The sequence below is a fragment of the Rhinoraja longicauda genome, chromosome 3 (assembly GCF_053455715.1).
Source record: "Rhinoraja longicauda isolate Sanriku21f chromosome 3, sRhiLon1.1, whole genome shotgun sequence".
NCBI lineage: Eukaryota > Metazoa > Chordata > Chondrichthyes > Rajiformes > Arhynchobatidae > Rhinoraja > Rhinoraja longicauda.
The window spans coordinates 69,708,513-69,727,839 of NC_135955.1; the positions used below are offsets into that span (position 1 = coordinate 69,708,513).

Here is a 19,327-nt window from a genome sequence, read left to right on the forward strand (position 1 = left end):
AGCTTTCGAGGGCCCTGCGCTGTGATGCGCGCATCGCTCCCCAACCGTTGCGGGTTAGAATGTGTAGCCAAAGCCAAAGCCACAGTTAGAATGGGTTGGCGGCGGGGCCACGCGGACCAATGGGCAACCGGCGCATCACCGCCTAACTGCCAACCCCGAGACATAGACCCTCATCCCCCCACCAGGGGTGCAGTGCTGCCGGAACTCACCAGAGCACTGCTCCAGCACCTCTGGTCTGGAGAAAGGTCTATATCCGAAACATCACCCATTCCTTCGCTCCAGAGATACCGCTGAGTTTCTCCAGATTCTGTGTCTATCTTCGGTGTAAATCAGCATCTGCAGCACCTTCTGATGCGTCCCAACGGGCCACGGCTGTGGACTGGGAATGCAGCCGGAAGCCTTTATCGCAACGACGCGGTCTCGATGCTTCCCGGTCCGTAGAAGCTCGGGTCGAGGCCCGGCCGGGGCCTCGTGGGTGGAAGCCTGGGTCGCGCAAGCGGCCGACAGAGCCCGCAGCTGGAGCCCGGGTTGACACCACAGAGGCGCGAAGTGGGGTATTGACAGCGGTGAAGCTTCAGCGGGGGCAGCAGTGAAGCCTCGCGACAATGGGGCCGCGGCGGGGCGACCCACGGTCGACGAGAGCATGGAGAAACGGCGTGAGGGTAAGAACAATGGAGGACCCGGCATGGAGGGATCGCTGTGGGGGAGGGGGGGAAGAAACAAAAGGAGGTGCCGCCGTGCTTTGTAACTTTGTCATTTTTTGTACACTGATTCAAATTTGAGATTGAAATGCATTAAAAGCTAAGATGCTTGAAATATTAAATAAAAATGTAAAAAATGCTGGAAACACCCAATCAGACAGATCAGAAAAGAAAACTGCAGATGCGGGTTTAAATCGAAGGAAGACACGGGTCACGCAGCATCTCTGGAGAGAAGGAATGGGTGACGTTTCGGGTCGTGATCTTCTCCTTTCGGGAAGGGTTTCATCCCAAAATGTCACCCATTCCTTCTCTCCCGAGATGCTGCCTGACCCGCTGAGTCACTCCAGCATTTTGTGTCTACCTCCAGACACTGTAGGCCCGGGCGCCGCCTGACGGAGGTTGTGTAGCAACCCGCCTCCCAGACCGAGCGGCCGCCATTGGTGGAGCTGGAGCATGTGGCAGCTGGCTGGATGAGGTCACGTGGGGCGCGGGCGGTGACGCCACCTTGTCCGGTATTTAGGGCCGCTTTATAACATATGCTACGGGTCCCACTCTAGCTTAATCCGGCCCTGGTGACGGGAGGAAGGTCAGGCGTGGGGCACGCCAGGATGGGCGGCAGTCCTCCTGGCACTGCTGCGCAGGCGCGCCATTGCCGGGCAACCCTCCCCCAACTGCGCAGGCACGGCTGCCGGGCCCGGCATGTGGGAGCGCACTGCGCAGGCGAAACTTGTCCCATTCATAGTATAAAGTTTATTAAAGTTTATAAAGTGAATTCAGCCCGTTGGGTTCCCATTGTGACGCCAGCGATCTCAAAATGGGCGATCTCATCTTGTATATATTTCTGTAAACGACCCGTGGACCCGTTCAGTCCCGTTGTGACACCAACAATCTCAAAATGGCGATCTCATATGTATGTTGCTGAAATACAGCCAAAACGGTACACGAGAGCGCAACAATGTGTAAGGTGCCCCTAACATTGTTGCGCTATCGTGTACCGTTTTGGCTGTATTACGGGAACATACATACATACAAGATGAGGGTTTTAGTTATATCTATATATATAGATGACAGACAGTGTGAAAACCCGTACTTATTTAACATAAAAACCCCTCCAACAAGATTTAATTAAATCTTAAAACTGGAAAAAATCAGCCATGTGTGTCCATGCTGGCATTTAAAGCAATTCCATTCCTTCACTTATTTCCCTTGACTCTCTACTCTCTTCTCCCACCCATACCCATTAATACACAAAATTCCCCAGCGTTGCTATGCCATTGCATATATCAGTCACAGAGCTTGGAATCAGGCCATTTATTTTTCCTTTCTCATATCCCTCTCCTCCCTTCCAGCCATTATCCAGGCAATTTACAACAGCCAATCACAATCTAACCAGCACGTCACTGGCAAGTAGGAGGAAAACAGAGTACCCAATGTGAACACACACATTACAGGGATAATGTGCAAGCTCCACACAGATAACACTTGGGTCCCTGAAGGTGAAGCACTTATATCTTACAAATGTGATTCCGTTTTTTGAAGTAACCAAAAATGATGACGAGGGCAAAACCGAAGGCGTTATCTAAATGAATTTCAGCAAGGCTTTTGATAAAGTTCAGCATGGTAGGCTGCTCTATTTGATAAAGTTCCGTATGGTAGGCTGCTCTATTTGATAAAGTTCAGCATGGTAGGCTGCTCTATTTGATAAAGTTCCGCATGGTAGGCTGCTCTAGAAGATTAGATTGCATGGGATCCAGATAGAGCTAACCAACTGGATGAGAGAATTGGCACGGTGGAAGGAAGCAGAGGGTGATGGTGGAAGACTGATTGTCACACTGGAGGTCTGTGATTAGTGGTATGCCTCAGTGTTCAATGCTGAGCCCATTGCTGTATGTAGTTTATATCAATGATTTGGATGGGAATATACAAGGCACGGTAAGTTTGCAGTTGGCAACAAAGTGTGTGGTATCGTAGGTAGCGAAGATGGTTATAAAAAATTAAGTGGACTGAGGAATGGTTAATGGAGTTCAATGCAGGCAAGTGTGAGATATTACATATAGGAAGTCAAACCAGGACAGGACCTTCACAGTGAATGACAGGGCACTGGGAAGTGGTGAATAGCAGAGGAATCTAGGAGTGCAGGTTCCTTGAAAGTGGTGTCACAGGTAGATAGGGTGGTAAAGACTGCTTTCGGTCCAAAGGCCTTCATCAATCAGGGAATTGCGTCTAGAGGGTGGGATGCTATGTTACAGTTGTACAAAACATTGGTGAGGCCGCATATGGAGTATTGTGTTCAGTTTTGGTTACCCTGCAATAGGAAGGATGTTGTTAAGCTGAAAAGAGTGCACAGAAGAATCAGAAAGATGTTGCCAGGACTTGAGGTATAGGACAGGTTGGGCAGGTTAGGACTTTATTCCTTGGAATGACAGGGTTGATCTTAGAGGTGTAGAAATTCAAGAGGGGAACAGATAGGGTGAATGCACAGAGTCTTTTATCCAGAGTAAGTGAATCAAGAATAAGGACATTGATTTAAGGTAAGAGAGGAAAGATTTAAGTTACCCGAGTGGCAAATGTTTCACACAAAAGGGTGGTGGGTATATAGGAGCTGTCAGAAAAGGTATTTGAGGCAGGTACTATAATAACATTTAACTGACATTTGGACAGGTACATGGATAGGAAAGGTTTGGATGGATATGGGTTAAACGCGGGCAGGTGGGACTAGTGTAGATGTGGCATCATGGTCAGCATGGGCAAGTTGGGCTGAAGGGCCTGTTTCCATGGTGTATGGGTATGACACCAGTGCTAACAACCTCTTTATTGTGCTGCTCTGCATTTGCATTCAGCCACTAGCTTCTTATAGTCATGGTTGCATTTACAGTAACAAGATTTATATCAGAATACCACATTATGATCTCTGGGGATCTCTGGCAATTGTGAGGTGGGCAAAGTCAAATCGTTTCAATTAATTAGACTGGATAATTCTTATTTGAAATGGAACCCACAAAGCATGGGTTAAAACAATCCCACAAAACAATAACACATAGAAAACAAAGTGAAGGAAAGAACTTTGGAACTCAAAGAAAGAGAAAAATAAATTTAAATCTTTATAATTTTCATTAAATTTAAATATGACTGGATGTACATCTTTGGGATCAGAGGTAACATTAACAGCATTTAAGGCTTACACAGTTAAAATTTTAATTTTTACATGAAAATTAAAAAGTCAACTTTTTCTAGAATATTTAGGAGGAATGTGATGAAAAGTTATCATAACTTCATTTCCATGTCGAAATTTAATTTTTTTTAACAAGGCATAGTAAACCTTATTCATGACTAAACCAAACAATTGCCTGAATTTTGTACTTAACTGTGAATATGCACAAATAGGAAACTATTCATTTTCCTATGTAATAACATCACACTAATTACAAAATCCAGACATTGTCACAGGCTGCACGTTATTGCAAGGCATTCAGGTAACTTTGGCTCACAGGAATTATCTCTACTGTGGTACCTCTTCGTCGGTTGTGTTTTATCCAAAAAAAGGACATTTCTTTGGGGAATTACAAATTTTAAATAAATAAGAGTCCACATGCAAGCCAAAGCAAAATTCTAAAATTGAACTATTTACCTGGTGTGACTGTGTGAAGACAGACTTTCCCAAGGCTGTATATTGCATCCTGTCACAGTGCATGCTCCACCACAGCTACCATCAAGTTTCATTAGTAGTGCTTTAGCAGCATTCTCTGCTGTCTTCCTGCAGTCATGCGCTCTCTTTAACATCATTGTTTTGTTTTCTTCACCTTTTTGATCACCTGCGATGAGAGTTTGTGGCAATATGGAAAAAGAAGCTATGATATCAGCGAATCACTGATATCCTAGCAGAAACACTGATATCCTAGCAGAAACACTGAAAGTTTGTCTATTTTATAGATTATATAATAGACAATGCCCACCGCGATAATTTAAAAAAACCAATTTTGCTGAAAGTTATGTAATCTAATTTGAGGAAATCAACTTTTAAATAGCAAGATCACAACCGATTCAGCCACTTTTAACGTTTAACTGGAAGTATTGTACTGCCATATTTTAGAACTGCAAATTCATTTCACCACCTAACAGGTTCCTGGTTGAGACAAATGAGTTTCCAGAAGGCAGTACCTGAATTGTAGACAAGACCGAAAAATAAAATGCTTGAATTAAATTTAAAGAATACCAAAATCTTTTTTTTTCAAGCCTCTGCCACAATTTTTGCCCACCTTCTTCACAGCAACCGTTTGAAAATGAACCTCGTTTTGAATTTGGAACCAGATGGAGACCATTATTTTGATCATTAATTCCCACTTCCAGAAGGTTTAGAATTATTATTGCCACATATACCAGGGTATAGTGAAAAGCTTGGTTTTGAATGTTATCCGATCAAATCAGATAATACTGTACATAAATATAATCAACCCAAACTACAATAGGTAGAGCAAAGGGAAAGATACAGAATGTAGAATATAATTCTCAGCATAGTAGCACACCAGTAGTAGAAACAAAGTCCAATGTCCTCAATGGGGTAGAGGTGAATCAGAGTGTCCTAGCTTATATTGTTGTAGGAATAATTATGACAAAACAGCTGAATATGGTTGGGTGTAGAATATCGTCTCTAGAAACAGGGCTGTGTATGGGTATATAGAGCCAAGTTCTGAGCTGATTAGTTCATGCTACTTAGCATGCATGTAATCCAATGTGACAGTTCCACCGATGTGACACTTAATTTTTAGTTGCTGCATCTGAACTCATCGAACCAGGGTGATCCCAGTTTGACTGGAATGGCAGCGATGGAAATGATAAATCATGAGTTACTGATGTGACATTTTCTATTGCTACTGATGATGAGAGAGTACAGTGCCTTAAAGATGCCAAACCAGTTGTAAATGTTTCCCCATTTAGCATTATTGCGTTGTAATTTAAAATAGAAGGTGCCTTTCATTTGAGGATAGGACTTGGTCTCCACAAGGACTATATAGTGGTCATCTACCAATCCTATCATGGACAAAGGCATCTGCCATGATAAGATCAGGCAGTTGCAGCCTTCATGTAGGTATGTTTATCATCTGCCATAAACCCTGCATGGTGATAATGGCTAAACCAAGTAGATTATACTTTTGTAGAAACAAAGAACTGCAGATGCTAGTTAATAAATAAAAGGACACAAAATGCTGAAGTAACTCAGCAGGTCAGGCAGCATATCTGGAGAACATGGATAGGTGATGTTTTGGGTCAGGACCCTTCTTCAGACTGATTGTATGTGGGGGAAGGGGGAGGGGGAAAAGGGGAGAGGCAGAACAAAGCAAGGCATGTATTAGGTGGACATAGGCGAGCGGGGTATTTGATTGGCAGATGGTTGGAACAAAGGCCAAAGAATAAAGCAGAATATGTGAGATGTTTAAAATGTTCTCCAGATATGCTGCCTGACAATAGACAATAGACAATAGGTGCAGGAGTAGGCCATTCAGCCCTTCGAGCCAGCACCGCCATTCAATGCGATCATGGCTGATCACTCTCAATCAGTACCCCGTTCCTGCCTTCTCCCCATACCCCCTCACTCCGCTATCCTTAAGAGCTCTATCCAGCTCTCTCTTGAAAGCATCCAACGAACTGGCCTCCACTGCCTTCTGAGGCAGAGAATTCCACACCTTCACCACTCTGACTGAAAAAGTTCTTTCTCATCTCCGTTCTAAATGGCCTACCCCTTATTCTTAAACTGTGGCCCCTTGTTCTGGACTCCCCCAACATTGGGAACATGTTTCCTGCCTCTAATGTGTCCAATCCCCTAATTATCATATGTTTCAATAAGATCCCCCCTCATCCTTCTAAATTCCAGTGTATACAAGCCTAATTGCTCCAGCCTTTCAACATACGACAGTCCCGCCATTCCGGGAATTAACCTAGTGAACCTACGCTGCACGCCCTCAATAGCAAGAATATCCTTCCTCAAATTTGGAGACCAAAACTGCACACAGTACTCCAGGTGCGGTCTCACCAGGGCCCGGTACAACTGTAGAAGGACCTCTTTGCTCCTATACTCAACTCCTCTTGTTATGAAGGCCAACATTCCATTGGCTTTATTCACTGCCTGCTGTACCTGCATGCTTCCTTTCAGTGACTGATGCACTAGGACACCCAGATCTCGTTGAACATCCCCTCTTCCTAACTTGACACCATTCAGATAATAATCTGCCTTTCTATTCTTACTTCCAAAGTGAATAACCTCACACTTATCTACATTAAACTGCATCTGCCATGTATCCGCCCACTCACACAACCTGTCCAAGTCACCCTGCAGCCTTATATATATAATAACAGTATATAACAGAGCTTTATTTGTCGTTCGGTACCGAAGTACCGAACGAAACTACATAGCAGTCATAGAAAAAAAAGAACACAAGACACATAGCCCCAACACAAACGTCCATCACAGTGACTCCAAACACCCCCTCACTGTGATGGAGGCAACAAAACTTCCACTCTCTTCCCCACGCCCACGGACAGACAGCTCGTCCCCGACCGACCCGCACAGTCCCCGCAAGGGGATGGAAGTCCCCCCGGCCGAATCGCACCGGGCGTTGAAACGTCTCGCGTCCGAGCCGGGCGATGAAAGGCCCCGCGACCAAGCCTTGCGCAGCTAAGTCCCGTGGTCGAGCCGCACCGGGCGATGTTAAGTCCCGCAGCCGAGCCGCACCGGGCGATGTTAAGTCCCGCAGCCGAGCCGCACCGGGCGATGTTAAGTCCCGCAGCCGAGCCGCACCGGGCGATGTAAAGTCCCGTGGTCGAGCCGCACCAGCGATGTAAAGTCCCGCAGCCGAGCCGCACCGGGCGATGTTAAGTCCCGCAGCCGAGTCGCACCGGGCGGTGTAAAGTCCCGTGGTCGAGCCGCACCAGCGATGTAAAGTCCCGCAGCCGAGCCGTACCGGGCGATGTAAAGTCCCGCAGCCGAGCTGCACCGGGCACTGTTAAGTCCAGCGGCCAAGCCGCACCGGGCGATGTAAAGTCCAGCGGCCGAGCCGCACCGGGCGATGTTAGGCCCCGCAGCCGAGCCGCACCCCGCGCCGTGAGGAAGAGAAAAGTTTACCCCACCCCCCCCCCCCCGCCACACCACCACCACCCCCCACCCACACCACCACCCCCCACACATACACAACCAAAAAAAATACAAAAACCATCCCAACACCGACACACAACAACAAAAAAAGGAAAAAAGACGAACAGACTGCTAGCGAGCCGCTGCCGTTAGGCGCCGCCACTTCCGAGTTGCATCTTCCTCACAATTCACACTACCCCCCAGCTTAGTATCATCTGCAAATTTGCTAATGGTACTTTTAATCCCTTCATCTAAGTCATTAATGTACATCGTAAATAGCTGGGGTCCCAGCACCGAACCTTGCGGTACCCCACTGGTCACTGCCTGCCATTCCGAAAGGGACCCATTTATCCCCACTTTTTGCTTTCTGTCTGTCAACCAAGTCAGTACCCTACCCCCAATACCATGTGCTCTAATTTTGCCCACTAATCTCCTATGTGGGACCTTGTCGAAGGCTTTCTGAAAGTCGAGGTACACCTGCTGAGTTACTCCAGCACTTTGTGTCCTTTTAGATTAGACTTTTGCTATTTTCAGTGCTTCTTCTATATGGAAGAACAATGATTCATCAGCTGAACGATGGAATTGATGTTAATCAGGTGAAAGGTTTGACCAGATGCTAAAATACTTCATGCAGCCTCAGGTCAAGGTTTGGTAAAGTTTGATCCAGTTTGGATACCTAATCTAGGCTGTTATTAAAAATTGTCTATGGGGCAATTCTGCAAATTTAGATATTTGCAAGGAAGGCTTTGCAAAGTTGACAGGGGTATGAGTGACGTTATCACATACAGATTTAATGGCTAGGTTGCTGCTGGGTGATTTCTCCAACTCTGTCCTTCTCCTTTCAAACATAGTGGTTGCAACACAATTGAATGGCGTGCTTGGCCATGTAAGAGTCAAGCACATTACTATGGCTTTGCAGTTACATTTAGGCCTGTCGAGGTGAAGATGACCAATTTCCTCTCCTAAAGGATATTCACAAAGCAAGATAGGATTATACTACTAGTTTTGTAATGATTGTAGTTGCGATATTTTAGAAAAAAAATAATAATTGAAATTCCACAGCTGTCATGAAGCAATTGTAAGTTGCACTTTGAATTTATAATCAATGCCTTTGGGATATATCAATGTTTTAACCTTAATACACGGTGCATCTCTTATTCTGTTATTTGCTGGCTTTAATGAGAAACATGTTTCCCTTCTTGTTTGATGCACACTATAATCTGTACTATATTTTTGTCCTGCTGTTTGCTGGTGTACGGTTGGGCATCCGGTAAACAGATATTTGCAAGGTTTGGAGAAATGGTCAAACATGGGAGACAAGTGGGTGGGAGAACATAGATTAGTGATGCAGGGGTGAAAAGAGTGATATGTTAGCCCTGAAACCTCGTTACTATTGCCCAGCAGAGAGGGATGGTGCAGAAGTAGAAAGGATTGCGAGCTTCAAGTTCCTTGGAGTCAATACGACCAACAATCTGTTGTGAACCAACCACGTTGAAGTGACAGACAAGGCACACCTATGTCTCTACTTCCTCAGAAGACTGAGGAAATTGAGCATGTTTCCAATGATTCTTACAAACGTCCACAGATCCACCAAAGAAAGACTACTGTCAGGTTGTATCACAGCTGGTTTGGGAACAGCTCTTTCCAAGATGGCAAAATATTGCAGAATTGTGGATGTCACCCAGTTCATCACACATACCATACTCCCCACCATTGACTCCATCAATACATCACACTGGAAAAGCAGCCAAAATGATCAAAGACATCCCATCCTGTCACTCCTCCTTCTCCCTGCTTCCATCAGCAAGAATTTACAGAAGCTTGAAAGCACACTAGCAGGCTTAGGAAGAGTTTCTTCCCCTCTTATCAGGCTTCTGAATGATTCTTCCATAAGATAGGGTACTGTCGATTCATCTCTATCTTATTGCAGACATTATACTTGGTCTCTGGAACTGTAGTGCTACAAAGCTAAGAACTATATTCTGTACTCTATCTTTTCCATTCTACTTGAGATCGGCTTGATTGTTTTTATATATATTATCTGGTCTGATTGGACCGCATGCAAAACAAAGCTTTTCACTGTACCTCAGTAAACATGACAATGATAAACCTAAACGGTCTGAGAAGGAAGAACAGACAATGAGTCATTCATTGCTTCTGTTACAGCCTGCCGCAGACGACTAGTCTCTGGCTTTGCTACATTAAAAAGAGATGTGAAGTTTTTATTGTTGTATTCTTACAGAGATGTTTGACCTTGTTGACATTTATGTCACTGCAAAATTCTGTATGCAAAATAAAGATAGATTTAATCTGAAAATTACTTTTCCATCAATTTGGTTTACAGCAAAATGATGGAATAAGCGAGCGAGAGTCCTAAAGTGCAAATGGTATCCCCTAGGACTAGCCAAGCAGGCGTTCGTGAATATCACCAAATTCCTTCCCCAAAGAGACATACTTTTATTGTCAATGGGTGAATAACCTGGAATTTGCTGCCTAACTACATTCTAGGACTACCTACATTACAAGGGCATGAATGTTTCAATAAGGCAGCTTTATAATGAGCATTAAATTATGGTTCCGTCAGTAATACACAGAGCCCATGTAGTTTAAATATACAAAGAAAGATGCAAGAGAAAGTATGAACAAATTTTTGATTCTCACCAATTGATCCAACGCCTGCAGCTTTAAATTGACCCAGAATGAGTCCTTGTTCACTCTCAGCTAGTGCCAATAATAACTCATAGGCTTCTATGCATTGTTCACTTTGAATACAAGCAAATTAGGTACAAATGTAAGTAATCATATTTAACAACTGGAAATTATACCAACATTATATAGTTTGCAAATAAATAAAAACTTACAACAAAACAAATGGACGATTAAAGCCTTCATATGTGTACATTTGGGATTTTTTTATGAATTTGCATTATTATTGCAATAACAGTTTACATAAGGTACAGTGCCCTCCATAATATTTGGGACAAAGACCCACCATTTATTTATTTGCCTCTGCACTCCACAATTTGAGATTTGTAATAGAAAAAAATCACGTGGTTAAAATGCACATTGTTAGATTTTTAAAAAGGCCATTTTTACATATTTTGGTTTCACCATGTAGAAATTACAGCAATGTTACAGAAATTACAGAAAAAAGTCCCCCCATTTCAGGGCACCATAATGTTTGGGACACAGCAATGTCATGTAAATAAAAGTAGTCATGTTTAGTATTTTGTTGCATATCCTTTGCATGCAATGACTGCTTGAAGTCTGCGATTCATGAACATCACCAGTTGCTGGGTGTCTTCTCTGGTGATGCTCTGTCAGGCCTGTATTGCAGCCATCTTTAGCTTATGCTTGTTTTGGGGACTAGTCCCCTTCAGTTTTCTCTTCAGCATATAAAAAGCATGCTCAATTGGGTTCAGATCGGGTGATTGACTTGGCCACTCAAGAATTGACCATTTTTTGCTTTGAAAAACTCCTTTGTTTCTGCAGCAGTATGTTTGGGATCATTGTCGTGGTGTAGAATGAACCTCCGGCCAATGAGTTTTGAGGCATTTGTTTGAACTTGAGCAGATAGGATGTGTTTATACACTTCAGAATTCATCATGCTACTACCATCAGCAGTTGTATCATCAATGAAGATAAATGAGCCAGTACCTTCAGCAGCCTTACATGCCCAAGCCATAACACTCCCACCACCGTGTTTCACAGATGAGGTGGTATGCTTTGGATCTTGGGCAGTTCCTTCGCTCCTTCATACTTTGCTCTTGCAATCACTCTGATATAAGTTAATCTTCGTCTCATCTGTCCACAAGATGTTTTTCCAGAACTGCGGTTGCTCTTTTAAGTACATCTTGGCAAACTGTAACCTGGCCATCCTATTTTTGCAGCTGGTTTGCATCTTGCAGTGTAGCCTCTGTATTTCTGTTCATGAAGTCTTCTGCCGACAGTGGTCATTGACAAATCCACACCTGACTCCTGAAGAGTGTTTCTGATGTTTGGGGCAGGTGTTTGGGGATTTTTCTTTATTATAGAGAGAATTCTTCTGTCATCAGCTGTGGAGATGTTTCTTGGCCTGCCAGTCCCTTTGCGATTAGTAAGCTCACCAGTGCTCACCAGTGCTCTCCTTCTTCTTAATGATGTTCCAAACAGTTGATTTTGGTAAGCGTAAGGTTTGGCTGATGTCTCTAATAGTTTTATTCTCAGTCTCATAATGGCTTCTTTGACTTTCATTAGCACAACTTTGGTCCTCATGTTGATAAACAGCAATAAAGGTTTCCAAAGGTGATGGAAAGACTGAGGAAACATTTGGTGCTGAGAGCTCTCTTACACTTGCATTATGAAGGCATTTAAACACACCTGAGCAATTACAAACTCATGTGAAGCCATATGCCCCAAACATTATGGTGCCCTGAAATGGGGGGACAATTTATAAACACAACTGTAATTTCTACATGGTGAAACCAAAATATATTAAAATGGCCTTTAATAAAATCTGACATTGTGCACTTTAACAACGTGATTTTTTTCTGTTACAAATATCAAATTGTGGAGTTCAGAGGCAAATAAATAAATGATGGGTCTTTGTCCCAAACATTATGGAGGGCACTGTATATTGACATGACTTCAACAGTTAACTTTATATCTATTTTATGGTTTTAGTGACAATCTATTACCAGTTGGATTTTACAAGGAAATGCATGTTTCCCGACATAACTACAAGCATTTCCTCGGAGAAGTGACAGGACATTTGGCAGTTCCTTTACATATGTGCTTGAACACAGAAGACTCAAACTTGCAACCACCTGCTCAGAATATTATTATGAATATACTCAAATTCTAGCAGTATATTACGAACTTTTCAGTAACTCCCTAAACACTATACAGGATCACTAAACAAGATCTGATGATCTAGCGCTGAGAGTTCTCTTACAATGATGTGTATGGACAGCTTGCTGGGACATGAGGCCTGGCTTAACCTACTGTAAATGTTTTATGGAAGAGCTTGCAAATGCTGCTCCTCTCACCACCATTATGCAGGAGATTAAAATTGATGCTGGCTTCACCCACTAAATTCCATCTCGCCACACCATAGCCTTATGAGCACCAGTCTTCAGGCCACATGAAACCCAGCCTTGGAATTATTCAATGTACATTACACTTTTGAATTTGAAAATATATAATGTCCAACTGGATTGCACCCAAAGCCTCGAGTCTTAGATATAATCGAAGTTTGCTTTGTAAAGGGATGAGTCAGGAGGGGATGGTCTCTAGGTTCTACTTGTCTGCATTTACAGCTCTCTTGTGGTTGCATGATAATTTCTTGACAGTCCTTTTAAAATTATTGTGAATTTCTACTTTAAAGCTATTGACTAGAGTCTGGATAGCTTCAACAGTGAAATAATTAATTTCATGATAGATTAGGAGTTGTTCTCTGGATCCATGTGACAGGGCTCCTTCTGGTTGTTTATATTATCCTCATGATATTATTTATTTTGCTCATTAAATTCATTACAAAAATAAGGAAAGGGGAAGGAAGGAAGTCACTATAGTCTTTAAAGAATTAAAAACAGAATTGGGAAAATATTATTAGAGCTAAAGTTGTGGAAAAACAAATCTGTATTTATTACATTTACCTATATTGCAGTGCCAGTCTTAATGCTGTACTATTGGATTCATATTTACCAACCAGCATACTCATTCTTTCAGCATTGCTCTTGCATTCTTCCAAAGTAATCGTTAAAAGGTCATTCTGAGATTTCAAATGTTCAATACGACTGAAATAGACAAAAATATGAACTTTATCAATTGTTTAATATTAACTGTTAAAGGACTATAGAATTAAACCAAGATTATTCCAAATAAGACAACATGCTGTTAACATGTGAATTTTGAAATAGGAGTAGATTTACAACCCTTTCTGCCTGCTCTGCCATTTTATGAAGCCATGACTAATCTTAGGTTTATCATCATTTGCACAAAGACAGTGATGTACAGGAACAATGAAAAATCTTGCTTGCAGCAGCATCGCAGTCATATAGACTCAGGCTAAATTATGTATAATCTGAATGTAACTCCACATTCAGGGTAGTACATCAAATGTACCCCAAATGTGGAGTTACATCCAGATTATGCATAATTTATTTTGTGAGTTTGCCCGAGTCGGTGTGACTGTGATGCTGCTGCAAGCAAGATTTTTCATTGTACCTGTACATCACCGTATTTGTGCATATGATGATAAACACAAATTTAGCCATGACTTTATAAAATGGCAGAGCAGGCAGAAAGGGCTGCAAATCTACTCCTATTCCAAATAAAATAATCTGTCTAATTTGGCCTTAAAAATGTAGTTTTGCTTCCATTCCCCTTTGAAGAAGACTCCTGCCCTCAATAAAATTTCACCTGAAGTGTCTAAAATGGGCGATGCCATATATTTAAACAGTGATTCCTGGTTCTAGATTCTCCTACAAGAGTTATCATCTTCAATCCCTTTCACTGTCTCAGAACTCTCAAGGATCGCATGTGTCATTCAAGTCATCTCCCACTTTTCTAAACTCCAGAATTTAGAAGGTTAGTATATATCAATCAATAGTCAATAGTCGTTTATTTGTCACATACACATAAATGTGTAGTGAAATGAAACATTACCCGCAGTTAAACAATAAGACCAATAAGAATAATCAATAAAAATGCAATAACACATACAATCACAACTAACACCAAACAAAATGAAACATCCATCACAGTGAGTCTCCTCCAGTCCCTCCTCACTGTGATGGAAGGCCAAAAATGTATTTTTCTCTTCCCTGCCGTCTTCTCCCGCGGTCAGGCTGTTGGATTTGCCACGTCGGGGCGGTCGGGGCTCCCGATATTGAAGCCTTTCATTACAAGACAATCTGCCTATTCTAGCTGTGAGTCTTCTCCAAATTGCTTCTGAAATATTAACTTTCTTTCTTCAATAAGGAAATTAATAGTGAATACAATGCTCCAGATGTGGATACACCGGTGTCCCATATGATTGAAGGATTACCTCTCTTTTCTATTCAAATCCCTTAGCAATTAACAAAATCATTGTTAACTTGCAGATGACATGTTGTATCTGTATGTAAGCCTTCTGCAAATCATGTAACAGGACATCGAGAGATCTACAATCTCTCACTAGTTTGATAACTTGTCTTCCCTTACTTTCCTGCCGAAACAGATAATCTCACATTTTCCCACATCATACTCCATTTGCTGAATCTTTGCCCACTCTAATCTACTATATCCCTTTCTAGCCTGCTCCTCTTTTAACATTTGACAACCTAACAGCAAAAGATTAGGGAAAAAAAACATGGATAAAAAAATCTAGAAGCAAGAAACTGCAGTTGAGCAATAAAAAAGTGCTGCAGAAACTCAATGGCTCAGGAAGTATCTGAGGAGGGAATGGACATTTCAGGTTGGGACTCCTCTTCAGACTGAAGTAGCAGGGGAAGAAAGTAGGAAAATAGGTGTGTTTGGGGCAAAGCGTGGCAAGTGATAAATGGATGCAGGAGAAAGGAAGGGGGTGATTGGCAAATGGTTAGATATAGTGACAAAGGCTAGAGGTAAAATAGAGACAAAAGGGTAGAAGATAAGGAATGGAGTGAAATGTAAAACAGGAGGGAGGGATATTGGTGGAAGGGAATAAAAGGAAATATGGGATGAGGATAAAAAATGAACAGAGGGAGGGGAAAGGAGCAGGGTGACTAGGGTGGTGGGAGAAATATGCACTCATCAGGAAGGCTAGAGGGTATAACTTGAAATTGGAAAACTCAATATTCGTAAATCGAGTTGAAAGCTACAAGGTTTTTGTATCAATTGCCTTTATTTGCATAGCCAAGTAACCCATTCACTTCCTTCGCAAAATGAACAATCACCTTGAAATTTTTGAATTTGCACCCCCCACCCCTCAGATTCACTGTTCTCAGCATATCCCCTTCAACATTATAAGACAGATCAGGGACACACGAGAGCCTACAAGCCTGCTCTCAGCTCACTCCAGATATTCTACCAGGCACAAAATCAAAGTAGGGATATAAGTCCTGAGCTACTGGAGACCCTCAGACTATCTTTAATCCGTCTTTATTTTGCACTAAAGGTTATTCCCTATATAATGTATCTGTACACTGTGGATGGCTCGATTGTAATGGTGTATATGTCTTTCTGCTGACTGGTTAGCATGGAACTAAAACTTTTCATTGTACCTCGGTAGAAGTGACAATAAACTAAACTAAAGTAGTTCATCCATAACTTCCTTTCATTGTGGAAATCGTGGAGAAGATGATGGTAGACTTTGGGTTAGTTGGTGGTTGTTCGGGATGAGGGATCAAAGGAGAATAAAAATGGAGGAGCTGGGGGACGAGGAAAGAAAGATCCAAGAGATGAGGAAATGGGTGTTTTGAATACAGATTGGGATGAATTTTCTGAGAACATCACCAGCTAGTAGATATGGGAAGGACAAGAAATGATCTCTCAAGGAGAGAGCTCAAAGTAAACATCTTCCTGGAGGAAGATAAGACTGCTTGACCATCTGGAATGGTCCAACATGAAGAGGACCATATTGTCAATGTATTCAGTTAAGATGTGCTGCACTGTTCAAGGCCAGTGAGATTCAATGGATCTGTATCAAATGAGTGTTATATGATATTCAACATCGTTGTATTCGGTTTATGGCTTCTGTGTACTTTTATAGATTAAGCGCACAAAGGGGAAGGCAACCATTTTAGTGAATGGTCTTCTGTCTAACCCTAAATTGCTCACTAATATTGAAAACCCACATGGTCAGTGGGGGACATAACTGATGTTGTCTATCCATATTCTTTTGGCCCTAGTCCATCCATCACTGGAACAGCAATAGGCGATTTATCATTCTAATCCATTAATTTCTTATAAACTCAATAGATCTACTTTTGTACTATATCCTTCAGTATTAATGAACATTTTAAACTTGAGTTGGACACATTTAATAAATGACCAAGTTCCCTAATCAACAAAAATAATTTCTCTGTATTAGTTCCTTTTAACATCTTTGATTTTTTTGATCACATAATCTTCCAATTTTCTAAGTTTCAGGAAAACTATCATAGTTTGGGTGAAGTCCGCTTGTTATTTCACGATGGAGTCCAGGTATTACTCTCTTAAATTTCGTCTGCTTTACCTGCAAGGCCAATATTTTTGTCTAATGAGGTGCCGAGAACAGCTCTCAGTACTTTAAGTGTGATCTAAACCAAAAGTTTGTATAAATGTCACAGAACCTCTGCCATTTCTATTCTAATCATCTAGATTATAGAAAGCAGCATCTTACCAGCCAGGCTTTGGTTATGTTGCAACATTGTCTATAACATTTTAATGGTATATGTGGAACCGCAACAATCTTAGGTGATCCATTTTGCTATTATTATAACTCTTGATTTTTTGACACAAAGCCAATTTCTGACCAGGTCAGTGGTTCGCCTTTATGTCTACAAGTTTTAAATTTATGTTTGTTATCAAAGGTCTTCTTGAAATGCATATCATTAACACACAAACACATTTTCCTACCCTCAAGTTCAGTCACATCCTCAAAAAAATTCAAATGAAATCAAGCAGAAAATACTTCTTATTCCAGAGGGGAAATAAGTTGTTTGGCATCACATTAAATTCTCTTTCATGAACATCTGTCAATTTTTTCATTAATAAGCTTGCTGCATCATCACACTCATCTGTATTAAGCTAGAACTGCCATATGTGTGCTACTCTGAAAATTACTTCCAGGATGCACCATTTCATCAAGCAATGTGTAAAATAAATGTACATATTCATTTAGCTTATACTCATTTCCATTTTGCCAGTTTCACAGAACAATAACTCAACTATTCACAAACTTTGCTCATGCTGAACTGAAACATCTGCTAAAGATGCGCACGCTTTCTCTTCTTTGTTAAGGAGAAAGAAATGAAAGTCTGTACAAATCAGCAATTAGCAAATTAGCTCATTTGCGAAGTTGGGACTATTGCAAAGTGGTATAGATCAAGCTATGCCATTGGTACAAGTATTTCTGAAAATATTTCTGAAAATATTTCTGTTCCTCCTAAACCTAATGCCATAATAAGCATTTTACCTGTTTAGCCTTTCCGTTTCCACCTCAAATTCACGGATCTTGCTCTCAGAAATAGCTGATCCATGAGAATATAGGGTTTGAAAGATTTCTTGAATATTGGAGCAGTCTTGCAAAGAATGGGCCAGATGCTCTGCCACACTACTGGACACCTGTTTAAATGAAAGAGAAGAAGTGTGCTGGTGAACAAAATCTCCATCTACGGTTACAGGCAAAGCACTTTGATAAAATAATAGTTTAGAAGACCGGCAAAAAAACGATTCACAGGAATATTCTGGCTTCCAATTGAATATCTAATGATAGTAATGACTACAATATGACAGAAAGAAATAGTTGAAAGGTCTAAATGTAAGAAACATTTGGGCTTATTTCTAATGCCCTGAAGAAACAATCTGATTTCACCTTTACAAACGCCATTGTATAAGAAGAACACAGAATGCAATAAACAACACATTCACAATAACTCAATAACCATTGTAATCTTAAATCCAATATTTGGATTTAGATATTGCTAGAACAATGGAACCAATAAGAAAGCAACGAGGTGAAGGCAGAGGAAGAAAAAGGTTAGGGCATGTGTCGAGAAAAGATGCAAATGAATGAAACAAAAAGGGAACAAAGTAGGAAAGGGACATTGCATAAGGGAACAAAAAGGGTAGGAAGGAGGATAAAGCATACTATGTAGTAGCCAGCATTATTAAAACAGCTTTAAGGGTAGAAACAGGAGTAGACATCTAGTCCCTCGTACCTGCTCTAAAATTCAAAAGATTTAAATCCTGGAGCTGATAGAATTGTCTGCCAACCAATTTTCTATCCATGTCAGTACCCTACCCCCAACATAAAGAATTCAAAACAATCGGAACTCTCAGAGCAAAGAAATATATCATCTCAGTCCTAAATGACCAACTCCTCAAATGAATAGGTCAAGCAAATGTAAACTTAAGATGGTGATTGGGATGGCAGTCAAGCAGGCTGCATGGCCTTGGATGGTAACAAGCTTTTCAAGTGTTGTAGAACTGGATAAACTGGACACCCATTTCCTCATACTCTTGGGTTGCGACTTAGAGATAGAAGCATAGAAAATAGGTGCAGGAGGAGGCCATTCGTCCCTTCAAGCCAGCACCGCCATTCGTTGTGATCATGGCTGCCCAATCAATAATCCGTCACCTCAGTTTTAAATGGCCTCCCCTTTATTCTAAGACTGTGGCCCCTGGTTCTGGACTTGCCCAACATTGGGAACATTTTTCCTGCATCTAGCTTGTGCAGTCCTTTTATAATTTTATATGTTTCTATAAGATCCCTTCTCATCCTTCTAAACCAGTGAATACAAGCCTAGTCTTTTCAATCTTTCCTCATATGTCAGTCCCGCCATCCCAGGGATCA

The 19,327-nt window shown here is 41.6% G+C and overlaps 1 protein-coding gene across 1 annotated transcript in view; it reads right to left on the reverse strand.

Moving 5' to 3' along the window:
• Positions 1-19,327, reverse strand: part of mcc (MCC regulator of WNT signaling pathway) — a 128,450-nt gene that overhangs the window by 16,571 nt on the left and 92,552 nt on the right. The window contains exons 11-14 of the mRNA XM_078396341.1: positions 17,948-18,096; positions 13,464-13,604; positions 10,489-10,589; positions 4,330-4,513 (exon numbers count right to left, since the gene is read on the reverse strand). Coding sequence (XP_078252467.1) covers positions 4,330-4,513; positions 10,489-10,589; positions 13,464-13,604; positions 17,948-18,096 — 575 coding nt within the window. The remainder of the gene's footprint in view (positions 1-4,329; positions 4,514-10,488; positions 10,590-13,463; positions 13,605-17,947; positions 18,097-19,327) is intronic.